Below are 13,672 nucleotides of genomic sequence, written 5' to 3'. Positions count from 1 at the left end.
CTCCCATTGCAGAAGCATCTGGAATGTAAGAAGTCTCCAGCCTTCACAGTGTGTGTGTGTGTGTGTGTGTGTCTGTGTGTGTGCATGTGTGTGTGTGTGTCTGTGTGTGTGTGTGTCTGTGTGTGTGTCTGTGTGTGTGTGTGTCTGTGTGTGTCTGTGTGTGTGTCTGTGTGTGTGTCTGTGTGTGTGTGTGTCTGTGTGTGTGTGTCTGTGTGTGTGTCTGTGTGTGTGTGTGTCTGTGTGTGTGTGCGTGCGTGTGTATGTGTGTGTGTGTGCGTGTGTGTGTGTGCGTGTGTGTGTGTGCGTGTGTGTGTGTGCGTGTGTGTGTGTGCGCGTGTGTGTGTGTTAGGATGGGGGTGAAATCCTCTATTCCATGTGAGCTGCAAAGAAAGAAATGTGAAAAATGAGGTACATGTTAAGATATGAAATGGAGATTTAAATATGTTAGAGTTCTTGTTTATGTGGAATGTAAGGGTTACAGAAGGAGAAATATTTCAGAAAGAAGATGTGGAAGGAGAATGACCAATTGGATGGTGGTTAGTTGGTCCTTTATGAGCCATGGCTGTGATTTGCATTATTTTGGTGCATCTTCTCATATGTTACACAATGTACCAACAGCTTAAGGATAGAGAAGAAAGGCTTTTCCAAAATATTCTAAGTTGTCCTGTTAATGCATTTAAATACATCTGGCAACTCAGGGCATAACATGACCTCACACGTTCAACACTTTGTAGTTATTTCATTTCTTTTTCATTGAGAAAAGCAATTTCCTTTGTGTAATACTTCCATGTACATGGGCACATGAGCATATACCACACTGACACCCACATACATACATACATACACACACACACACACACACACACACACACACACAAACTTTTAGTATTCTAAACTGTAGCTGAGATATTTTCTACAATTCAGGAAAATCATTTTTGTGCAAATCAAGTTTCCTTGAACATTGCCTGTTTCATTTTGTGGCCTCTGCTCTGGAGCTCTATTGAGTGAAGTTTGTTCTCTATGTTCCTGATTCAATTTTCAACACTATCAGAATTCCTTTTCTGGCACTGAATACAAATTTAATGTGGTATTCCATTTTAGTTCTCTGTCAGTACTTATGAAGAAAGCACAAGATACTTCCTTTAAAACACTATGTGCGGGGTTGGGGATTTAGCTCAGTGGTAGAGCGCTTGCCTAGGAAGCGCAAGGCCCTGGGTTCGGTCCCCAGCTCCGAAAAAAAGAACCAAAAAAAAAAAAAAACACTATGTGCAATTATACTTTAGTCCAGTTTTCTGAGAACCTCTTCTTTCATTTTGTTTTGTTTCATAAATTATTTTGGTAAGACTTATATTGGTAAGTCAAAAAATCAAGGTCCTGACATTTAATAGTTGTAAGATTATTATTTTCCTTTGTGTCTTAAATCTTTTTTCATTTAATATATTTCATCAACTCTTCCTAGAATGGTAGTTTTCTATTGATCCGAAAACACTTAAATGGGGAGTGTGTTTACTTAAATGGGGAGTGTCTTATCTAGTTCTAGGTATGTCAGCAGATAGTGTAGGCAGAATTTCTCGTTTCACCATAAAACCATGAAACATAAAATGTATATGTAATATAAATGTATAATATGACATAATTATATCATGAATATAATATAATAATTATATTCATGACTGATACTGAAATTGCTAATATCAGTCAAATCTTGTGAATGCTTGCTATACTGATTAGTGAATTTCTTTCTCTCACAACTATTCAAGCAAATAGACAAGAAAGATATCGTGGCTAAGCTATTTTGCTACTATGATTTATGGACAAAAGTATAAAATAAAGAACAAAATCCAATGTTTTCAGAAACAATTAAAAAATAAGATGCTCTATTTAATAGCCAGAATTTTTCATCCTTATTACCATGATTTGTTTATATTTTATTTTAATAGAACCCAAAGGAACAAGAAGGGATTTGAGAAGCTATGATAAACCTTGGCAGATGAATGCAAAGAAGCCTAAAAAATCAAAAAGTGACCTGGCTGTTTCTAATATTTCTCCTCCATCACCAGACTCCAAATCATGTAAGTTTGTTACTTAGATGTTATTAATTTGGCAAGTCTTTGTAGTCTTGGAAGTAAAGAAAACTTATCAACTGAACTCAAACTTTACACTTGTTTTTGGTTATTTGCTAATCCTGATGACTCCACATTCATACCAGAATTTACATTGAATTTCATGCACACAACTCTCTGTGTTCCTTTCTGCCCTCTCGAGTGTGTAACTGGCTAAGATCTTTTCTGATATTCTGTTATTTGTAAACTGTAAGCTACATGAAACGTCTCTTACCTCTTAAGGCCCATTGTAGCAATAGACCTCATTTGAAGCAGGTCAAATTTACAGAAAAGCAAAACAAATTTTTGTAGAAGGGAAAAAGATTTGCATTCTGAATATTGAACCCAAATTAAAAACAAACAAATCAACCAAATAATGAAAGAAAAACCAGTCATCTGACTTCTTTTGTCCCCCTCTTTGTTATTTATGATTAGTTTCCATGTTATTTCTTTGTCCTACTGACCTAAATATTCTTCAGTATCTTAGTTACCATTGGGTTTTTCCAATGCTCTATCATGGTAACCTGCATGGGAGCTCACTAAGTGCCCAGGCTTCAAATGTTGGTTAACTTTGGAAGACAAGAGAGCTTGAATTTTCCTTTATATACCAGCTCCCCATAATTAAGTATGAGTGCTTTATTTTAATCACAAGAGAAAGGAAGTTTAAGGTACGTTAAAATGTTTTAAAAAGCACTATGTGCTAACTGGTAATTGAATGTGGGTGATGGATAATTAGCTCTGTATTTCACCTACATAACAATGCTCATTAAACCTGCACAGAGCTGTAGTGAAGAGTATGTGAAGTACTGACTTTAAGTGTCCATGGCAGATTGCAATTTTTTCATTACAGAAAATTTATTGAAATTTCCAATTGAATTCTATTATTAGTCATTATCACATATTTGATATGAAATACCATACATATTGAACAGTTCAGTCAATATTACAATCAAGATAATGAACATATACCTCATTTCAGAAATTTCCTCCTGTTCTTGCAGGAAAAATACTTCAGAACCCCCACCTCCACCCCATCTCTCTCTCTCTCTCTCTCTCTCTCTCTCTCTCTCTCTCTCTCTCTCTCTCGCTCTCTCCTTTATCAACACTTTAATACACTTTAATTTTTTAAATTTAATTTAATTTGTTTTTATTATTCACTTTACATCCTGTTCACCTACCCTTCTCCCTCCCCTTCTCCTTTGAGTGGGTGGGAGCCCTCCTGAGTATCCCTGAACTCTGGCACTTTAAGCCTCTGTGAGGCTAGGTGCTTCATTTCCCACTGAAGCTAGACAAGGCAGCCCAGCTAGTAGAATGATAGCAACCAACCTGGACCTTTCAAAGCTCCCAGGTACAAAGCCACCATCCAGAGAGCATATGTAGGCTGGTCATTGATCTCCTGCTGCATATGTAGCAGAGGACTGCTTTGTCTGATCTCAGTGGGAGTGGATGCATTTAGTCCTGTGGAGACCTGATGCCCCAGAGAAGGGAGATGCTAGAGGGGTGAGGTGGTTAGAAGAGCACCCTCTTAGAGAGAAAAGGGACAGGAAGAGGATGGGAGATTGTGGAGGGGGGATGGGAATGGGACATTTGAAATGTAAATTTAAAAAAGCTAATACTATCACTAGATAAAAAGAGGATAGATTAATAGCAAACAAACCAAAAGAAACAGGCAAAGTTTTAACTGCAGAATATAAAGGAGACTCCATGGCTGAAGCAATAACAGACAAAATAAAATTTGAGATGAAGACCAGTACCAAAGATAGGAAATTAATCTCATAACAATATCTCACAAAATGTTATTGAATCAAGACAACATAATTCACTGGTATAAATATAACTCATTGTTAATGTTCTTGCTTTGCATGTACACAAAGATCCTGACTTGCCTTCCCAATTCTAAAGAGAGGGAGTAGGAGGTGGGGAGAGAGGGAGGGAAAGAGAGAGAGAGAAAGAGAGAGAGAGAGAGAGAGAGAGAGAGAGAGAGAGAGAGGGAATATTTATCATATAGATCCAGGAAGCACTACATATAATCAGGAGCAAAGTTCTCAAGAGTATGATTGGAAATTTGCATAGCTAAAGATAGGCTGAATAGATAGAACAGAAACATAAGTAAGATACAGGAAACTTCAATAACATAGCCAACTACTCTGAGCTAATTGACACAGAATATTATGCCAAATAAAATTAGAATATATAATTTTACTTCCAGAAGGTATTTTCAGAAAGATAAACAAAGTGTCATGCTGTACTAAATTTTAAAATGCAAATAGCACATGTGTATAAAAATTCCTGAGTTGAGAGCAGAAATTACAGAAATTAGATAACATTTTGATATATAAATATATACATTTATAAATTTATGGGTGAAAACTAAAATAGAAATAAGACAACATTTCTAGCTCTACTATAAGCATTTTAATAAAAATAGCACAAAATTGGTAATATCAGAATTTATATTTAAAGGGAAAATTGTGATTAAAACCAAAATATGTTGAAAGAAAATCAATGAAAGAAATTAAACTAAAAAGAAAAACAAGAAAAATTATATCTAGCCATTGGATATTTGAAAATATAGTTCTAGGTTTCCACCTGCCCTTGGAGCTGACCCTGTGCCAAGCTTTTAGTACACAGAATCTGCCTGGAGAGAGCTGGTCTTCCAGGAGTGCTGACATACCTGGGAGCACAGGTGAGAACACCACTTCTGCTCAGAGGGACCTGCCCAGAGCCCTCAGGACACAGGAACACAGGAACAGTCTGGCACAGGATAATTCTGGTTTCACCTGCTCAGAGAACTGACCCTGTGCCACAGTTCTCAGTACCCAAATCCTGCCTAGAGAGAGCTAGTCTCCCACAAGTGCTGACACACAGACTTGTCGGAAGGTCAAGCCACTGTCAGAGACAGCAAGACCAGCTAACACAAGACATAACCAGATGGCGAGAGGCAAGTACAAAAACCTAAGCAACAGAAATCAAGAACACTTGGCATCTTCAGGACCCAGTTCTCCCACCACAGCAAGTCCTGTATATCCCAAAACACAAGAAGCAAGATTCTGATTTAAAATCACAACTCAGGATGATATTAGAGAACTTTAATCCTCAGCTCCAAAAAAAAAAAGAATATCATGAGAACTTTAAGAAGGACATAAATAAATCCCTTAAAGAAATACAGGAAAACAGGTAAAAGTCATTAAAGAGGAAACACAAAATTCCATTAAAGAATTACAGAAAACCACAATCAAACAGGTGAAGGAATTGAACAAAACCATCCAGGATCTAAAAATGGAAATAGAAACAATAAAGAAATCACAAAGGAAGACAATTCTGGAGATATAAAACCTAGGAAAGAGATCAGGAGTCATAGATGCAAGCATCACCAACAGAATACAAGAGATAAAAGGGAGAATATCAGGGGCAGAAGATACCATAGAAAACGTTGATACAACAGTCAAAGAAAATGCAAAACCCACAAAGATCCTAACTCAAAACATCCAAGAAATGCAGGACACAATGAGAAGATCAAACCTAAGGATAATAGATATAGAAGAGAGCAAAGATTCCCAACTTAAAGAGCCAGTAAATATCTTCAGCAAAATTGCAGATGACATCTTCCTTAACTCATATAAAGAGATGCCCATAATCATACAAGAAGCCTACAGAACTCCAAACAGGTAGGACCTGTAAAGAAATTCTTCTTGTCACATAATAGTCAAACCATAAAGTACACAAAACAAAGAAAGAATATTAAAAACAATAAGGGAAAAAAGTCAAGTAACATATAAAGGTAGACCTCTCAGAATTACACCAGACTTCTCACCAGAGACTATGAAAACCAGAAGATCCTGGGCAGATGTCATACAGACTCTAAGACAACACAAATGCCAGCCCAGGCTACTATATCCAATAAAACTCTCAATTAACATATACTTTAAAAACCAAGATATTCCATGACAGAACCAAATTTACACATTATATTTCCACAAATCCAGCCCTACAAAGGATAATAAATAGAAAACTCCAACACAAGGATGGAAACTACACCCTAGAAAAAGCAAGAAAATAATACTCTTCTAACACACCCAAAACAAAATAAACACAAACACAACTCCACCTCTAACAACAAAAATAACAGGAAACAGCAATCACTATTCCTTAATACCTCTTAACATCAGTGGACTCAATTCTCCAATAAAAAGACGTAAACTAACAGACTGCATACAGAAAGAGGAGCCAGCATATTGCTGCATACAGGAAACACACCTCAGTGACAAAGACAGACATTTCCTCAGAGTAAAAGGTTGAGAAAAACAATTTTCAAAGCAAATGGTCACAAGAAACAAGTTGGAGTAGCCATTCTAATATCAAATAAAATCAACTTTCAACCAAAAGTTATCAAAAAAGATAAGGCAGGACACTTCATAGCCATCAAAGAAAAAAAATACACCAAGATGAACTCTCAGTTCTGAATATCTATGCTCCAAATGCAAGGCCATCCATATTCATTAAAAAAAAAAACTTTACTAGGATCAAAGTATATATTTTACCTCGCCCAATAATTGTGGGATACTTCAAAACCCTACCCACATAAATGGGCAGATAATGGAAAAAGAAATTAACCAGAGACACAGTGAAACTAAGAGAAGTTATGAACCAAATAGATTTAGCAGATATTTATAGAAAATTTCATCCTAAAACAAAAGAATATACTTTCTTCTCAGCAGCTCATGATACCTTCTCCAAAATTGACCATATAATACGTCAAAAAACAGACTCAACAGATAGAAGAAGATAGACATAATCCCATGTATGTTATCAGATCACCATGGAATAAGGCTGGTCATCAAAAACAACAAAAACATCAGAAAGCTCACATATACATGGAAGCATGGAAGCTGGACAGCTCTTTACTCAATGATAACTTGTTCAAGGAAGAAATAAAGAAAGAAATTAAAGATTTTTTTTTGGAATTTAATAACAATGAAGGCACAACATTCCCAAACTTATGGGACACAATGAAAGCAGTGCTAAGAGGAAAACACATAGCTCTGAATGTCTCCAGAAGGAAACTAGGGAAAGCATACATTAGCAGCTCGACAGCACACCTCAAGCTCTAGAACAAAAGAAGCAAATACACCTAAGAGGAGTAGATGACAGGAAATAGTCAAACTCAGGGCTGAAATCAACAAAAAGAACTATATAAGGAATCAACAAAACCAGGAGCTGGTTCTTTGAGAAAATCAACAAGTTAGATAAACCCTTAGCCAGACTAACCAGACAACACAAAGACAGTATCCAAATTAACAAAATCTGATATGAAAAGGGGAACAGAACAACAGAATCCGAGGAAATTCAAAAAATCATCAAATCCTACTACAAAAGTCTATACTCAACCAAACTGGAAAATCTCAGTGAAATGGACATTTTTCTAGACAGATCACAGGATCAGATAAACCATCAAAACAGTCCCATAACCCCTAAGGAAATAGTTATGTAATTAACTGTCTCAAAAAAAAAAAAAAAAAAAAAAGCCAAGGACCAGATGGGTTTAGTGCAGAATTCTATCAGACCTTGAAGGAAGACCTAATACAAAGACTCTTCAAACTATTCCACAAAATAGAGACAGAAGGATCACTACCCATTTTGCTCTATGAAGTCACAATTACTCCTATATCTAAACCACATAAAGACCCTACAAAGAAAGAGAATTTCATACCAACTTCCCTCACGTATATCGATACAAAAATACTCAACAAAATTCTCCCAAACCGAATCCAACAACACATAAAAACGATCATTCACCATGATCAAGTAAGGTTCATCCCAGGGATGCAAAGATGTTTCAATATATGGAAATCCATCAAATAATCCACTATATAAACACACTCAAAGAAAATGCCACCTGATATCTCATTAAATGCTGAGAAAACATTTGACAAAATTCAACAAAGGTCTTGGAAAGGTCAGGAATTCAGCACCCACACCTAAAGATAGTAAAAGCAATATACACCAAACCAGTAGCCAACATCAAACTAAACAGAGAGAAACTTGAAGCAATCCCAGTAAAATCAGGAACTAGACAATGCAGCCTAACTCTCTCCCTACCTATTTATTATAGTACTCAACGTCCTAGTCAGAGCAATTAGACAACAAAAGGAGGTCAAGGGGATACAAATTGGAAAGGAAGAATTCAAAATGTCACTATTTGTAGATAATATAATAGTATATTGAAGTGAACCCAAAAATTCCACCAGAGAACTCCTACAGCTGATAAACAAATTCAGCAAAGTGGCTGGATATAAAATTAACGCAAACAAATCAGTAGCCTTTTTTTTTTATCTTTATTAACTTGGGTATTTCTTATTTACATTTCGATTGTATTCCCTTTCCTGGTTTCCAGGCCAACATCCCCTAACCCATCCCCCTCCCCTTCTCTATGGGTGTTCCCCTCCTTATCCTCCCCCGATTACCGCCCTGCCCCCAACAATCACGTTCACTGGGGGTTCAGTCTTGGTAGGACCAAGGGCTTCCCCTTTCACTGGTGCTCTTACTAGGCTATTCATTGCTACCTATGCGGTTGGAGCCCGGGGTCAGTCCATGTATAGTCTTTGGGTGGTGGCTTAGTCCCTAGAAGCTCTGGTTGGTTGGCATTGTTGTTCATATGGGGTCTCAAGCCCCTTCAAGCTCTTTCAGTCCTTTCTAAGATTCCGTCAATGGGGGTCCTATTCTCAGTTCAGTGGTTTCATGATGGCATTTGCCTATGTATTTGCTGTATTCTGGCTGTGTCTCTCAGGAGAGATCTACATCTGGTTCCTGTCAGCCTGCACTTCTTTCTTTCATCCATCTTATCTAGTTTGGTGACTGTATATGTGGGGCAGGCTCTGAATGGGTGTTCCTTCTGCCTCTGTTCTAAACTTTGCCTCCTTATTCCCTCCCAAAGGTATTCTTGTTCCGCTTTTAAAGAAGGAGTGAAGCATTCACATTTTGGTCATCCTTCTTGAGTTTCATTTGTTCTGTGCATCTAGGGTAATTCAAGCATTTGGGCTAGTAACCACTTATCAATGAGTGCATACCATGTGTGTTTTTCTGTGATTGGGTTACCTCACTCAGGATGATATTTTCCAGTTCCACCCATTTGCCTATGAATTTCATAAACTCATTGTTTTTGATAGCTGAGTAATATTCCATTGTGTAGATGTACCACATTTTCTGTATCCGTTCTTCTGTTGAAGGGCATCTGGGTTCTTTCCAGCTTCTGACTACTATAAATAAGGCTGCTATGAACATAGTGGAGCACGTGTCAGTAGCCTTCTTCTACTCAAGGAATAAACAGGCTGAGAAAGAAATTAGGGAAATGACACCATTCACAATAGTCACACACACACACACACACAAAAAATACCTTGGGGTGACTCTAACCAGGCAAATGAAAGATCTATATGACAAGAACTTTAAGTTTCTGATGAATGAAATTGAAAAAGATCTCATGGAAAGATCTCCCATGCTCATGGATTGGCAGAATTATAGTAAAAATGGCCATTTTGTCAAAAACAATCTACAGATTCAATGCAATCTTCATAAAAATCCTAAGTCAATTCTTCACAGAGTTAGAAAGAGCAATTTGAAAATTTATCTGGAATGACAGAAAACCCAGGAAAACTATCTTCAACAATAAAAGAACTTCTGGAGGAAACACCATCCCTAACCTCCAGCTTTATTACAGAGCAATAGTGAGAAATACTGCACTGTATTGGTACATAGACAGGCAGGTAGATCAGTAGTATAGAATTAAAGACACAGAAGTGAAACCACACATCTAAGGTCACTTGATCTTTGACAAAGGAGCTAAAACCATCCAGTGGCAAAACGACTGCATTGCAAGCTGGTACAACCACTCTGGAAATCAGTCTGGTGGTTCCTCAGAAAATTGGACATAGTAGTACCTCTCTCTCTCTCTCTCTCTCTCTCTCTCTCTCTCTCTCTCTCTCTCTCTATCTATCTCTCTCTCTCTGACACACACACACACACACACACACACACACACACACACACACACACACACAGAAGAGACCAGGACATGTTTTATGATCTCCTAGGCATTTATCAATTATAATTGACAAAATTAATCACTACAGGCACAAAGACTTTTATCAAATATTGCAACCAAAGAGTAATAAGTTGGTTTATTTGTTTCATCCAAGAATTGCAAGATTTATATAATATGCCAAAATTAATTTGTATCATTCACTTTAAACTAAAAATGAGCAGATTAAGAAAAAAATTACACGATCTTTTCAACAGAGGGAGCATTTGACAAAATATAGAGCATTTGACACAATGTAACTATTTATGAACAAACTTACATTGAAATAGTAATAAAGAAATATGGCCTCATTCTAAGAAAGGGAAAATTGAAAATCTTACCTCCAATGACATATTGTTCATCAAAATAGTAAATATCTTTCCTTTGTAACTGAGAGCAAGTGTTTGAAATTTATGTTCAATAAATGCTTATAACACTCATAATAGAGGAAGTCTCAGCCAATGAAATGAGACAAAAAAAGGCCACAACTGCAAAGGAGCATGTATTTATTCATAAAGTTTACCATTATAAATTTGAATAATATATATGAATTTGTAAAAAATTTAAAAATTAGCATAGCTACTAGGTGAAAAGTTAATTTACAATCCAACAATTGTATTTATGTAACAACAATGTAAATAAGATAATGTCTTAAAATAACATTTCCAATAGGATCAAAGAACATTAAATATTTAGGAATAAATTTGATAAGAAATGAGCACACTGTTTATTCAGGAAAGTATGAGACATTTCAAAAGGGGAAAAGGTAAATCAATTGCGTAAATATGGCCTGTCCATGTTGTATATTGTTAAAATGCCAACACGCTAATTTATGTTAGTCTTCAAACATAATTTCCATCCAAATCTCTAGTAAACACCACTTTAAAATTGAAATAATTATTTTTAACTGTTATGAGCCTCAAGATAATTTGATATTGATAAAAGGGAAGGAAAAACAATCAATTGAACACAATAAAAAGGGCAGAATGGATTTCTTCAAGGTTAAAGAATAAAAGAAGAAATGCTTAACATCGCACCTCACCAAGGAAACCAAAAGAAAAGACAAATGAACCATCCCTGAATCATACTCAAAGAGGAGAAAACCATTTTTAGGGGTTCAGGTTTCTGTGGCTACTGTGTACCAAACCATTCTAGGTGACTTTTACTTGTGTGTGACTATTTAATGAAAATATAATCATTTTGAACAGACAGTCCAGTGGCATTTAGGACAATTACAGTATACACACATACACATGTGCATATGTATGTATATATATACATGTATACATGCACACACATATGTACATATGTAAATATGCGTGTACCTATGTATATGTACATGCATCTATGTGTGCACATACACATATATGTATGTACATATGTATATGTACATATATTGAGTTTACAAATGTATATGTGTATGTATACATATACCCATATATACATACAGATATACATACATGTACAGTGTCCCATATCTCTAGTTGAAGTATTTTCACCACTTTTTTTTTTAATCGGAGCTGAGGACCAAACCCAGGGCCTTGAGCTTGCTAGGCAAGCGCTCTACCACTGAGCTAAATCCCCAACCCCTATTTTCACCACTTCTAAAGTTAATAGTGTACCCATTAAGTGGTCACTTGACATTCCTAGCTCCTACTAGTCCCTGCCTACCTGCTTCCTTTCTCTATTGATTTACCTGTTGGGATAATATTAGTATAACTACAAGTGTGGCATTTTGAGTGGGGCTTATTTCACTTAGTAAGCTCTTGTTTCTGATTCACATTTCAGCATGTGCATGATTTTATTCTAATAGCATTCCCTTATGAGAAAATACCGCATTTTCTTATCCATTCATCCCTTCATGGACTTCTGAATGTTTAAGTCTCTTGACTATTGTGGATGTACTACCATGAGCATTCATATACAACTTTTATAAAATAACATTCTCTGGTATCTGTGTAAATATATGACCATGGAATTGTAAAACCACCTGTAATTCTGTGTATAGCCCTTTAGGGGCACCTACTCTTTCCAGTGGAAATGATTTCATTCCATTACCACCGGTGATGTGTAAATGCTCTAACTCTCAGTGCTTATTTTCACTGAAAACAAAGCCTCTCAAGTGGATGTGAAATGACTTCATTATGTCATTTGCATTTCCCTGAAAGCCAATGCTGCTGGGTATGATCTCATTGACCCTTCAATAGTCAAGTGCCTTCTTAGAGTGATTAGCAGGACCTTTGCTCAGGCTTAGGTGCGGTGTTACTTCTTGTATTTTCGAGTGTTATGTGTTCTTTTTATAATCTAAACAGAAGTCTCTCGCAGCTTACATGATCTGTGGGTATTTCCCCCATATTGGATGTCGTCCCTTTCATCTTTGACCGTGTTCACTAATGGACAGAACCTCTAAGTCTTTATGATCAATTTATGTGGAGTGTTTGCTTGTGCTTTTGGTATGCTTTACAAAAGTGCCTGGCAAATTCTAAAATGATTCTCTCTCTCTCTCTCTCTCTCTCTCTCTCTCTCTCTCTCTCTCTCTCTCTCTCTCCTCCCTCTCTCCTACTAGTTATAGTATTAGTTCTTAAGTGCATCCTTTGCTGCACATTGAGTTCCTTTCTTTAAATGGGGGGGAGCCCCACCTTCATTCCTGGACATGTGTTTATCCAATTGTCTCAGTATCGTTTGTGAAAATATTCTTTCCTCAGTGTGTAATCTAGTGCTTTGCTGAACACCAGGTGAACATAAATACAAGGGCAATTTTATCCTTTGTTAACACCATTCTGTGTAATTAAATAGTCTACTTGTAGTTTTCTGAGTATCATGCTTTTTTTTTTAATTAGGAATTATGAGCATTTGAATTGCAGTCGTCTATCTTTTTTATTCTGTAGGGATTGTTTCAGATGCTCTCTACTCTTCACATCTTAAATAGCTTTTAAAATCAGTTTTTCTTTTCTGAGCAAAGCAAATGGAATTTTGATACTAATATCATTGAATGAATAGATTAGGGAAAATGCTCAATTTCAAAGCAGGAAGTTTCTATACCATCAATGGGAAATGTCATTTTACTTTTTTATTTGTTTGTTTGTTTGTTTTTCTTCGGAGCTGGGGACCGAACCCAGGGCCTTGTGCTTACTAGGCAAGTGCTCTACCACTGAGCTAAATCCCCAACCCCATTTTACTTTTTTAGATCACCATTAATTATTCTCATTATGTTTTTGTTGGATTTGGGCGTGAATGTTAAGTTGAACTCTAGCGAAAAAATTGTCTTTTGGGGGTTGATTTTTGTAAGTTCCTGAGCTGACTTCCCTGGCCAAGGTCGCCTGATACAGCCATGAAGAATTAAATATGGTGGCAATTGCCAGGATCAATAGCATTGTAATTGCCAGAACACTAATATTAGGATGTCTACAAACTTTACAGGGTACACAATCAATGTCTAAGACCAACTGTCCTGTCAAGCTGCCATGCTTCCTTCATCAGAATCGTTGTTGCT

General features: G+C 36.5%; 1 protein-coding gene across 5 annotated transcripts in view; it reads left to right on the top strand.

Annotated features, from left to right (window-relative positions):
* The window catches only part of C5h8orf34 (similar to human chromosome 8 open reading frame 34), a 529,514-nt gene that overhangs the window by 130,824 nt on the left and 385,018 nt on the right, over positions 1 to 13,672 (top strand). For all 5 annotated transcript variants that reach the window (NM_001109259.2, XM_087550403.1, XM_087550402.1 and 2 more), the window contains 1 exon segment: positions 1,941 to 2,072. In NM_001109259.2, the coding sequence (NP_001102729.2) occupies positions 1,941 to 2,072 (132 nt within the window).

Source organism: Rattus norvegicus, chromosome 5 (assembly GCF_021556685.1).
Source record: "Rattus norvegicus strain SHRSP/BbbUtx chromosome 5, alternate assembly SHRSP_T2T, whole genome shotgun sequence".
Taxonomy (NCBI): Eukaryota; Metazoa; Chordata; class Mammalia; order Rodentia; family Muridae; genus Rattus; species Rattus norvegicus.
This window is presented reverse-complemented; position numbering and strand designations above follow the sequence as displayed.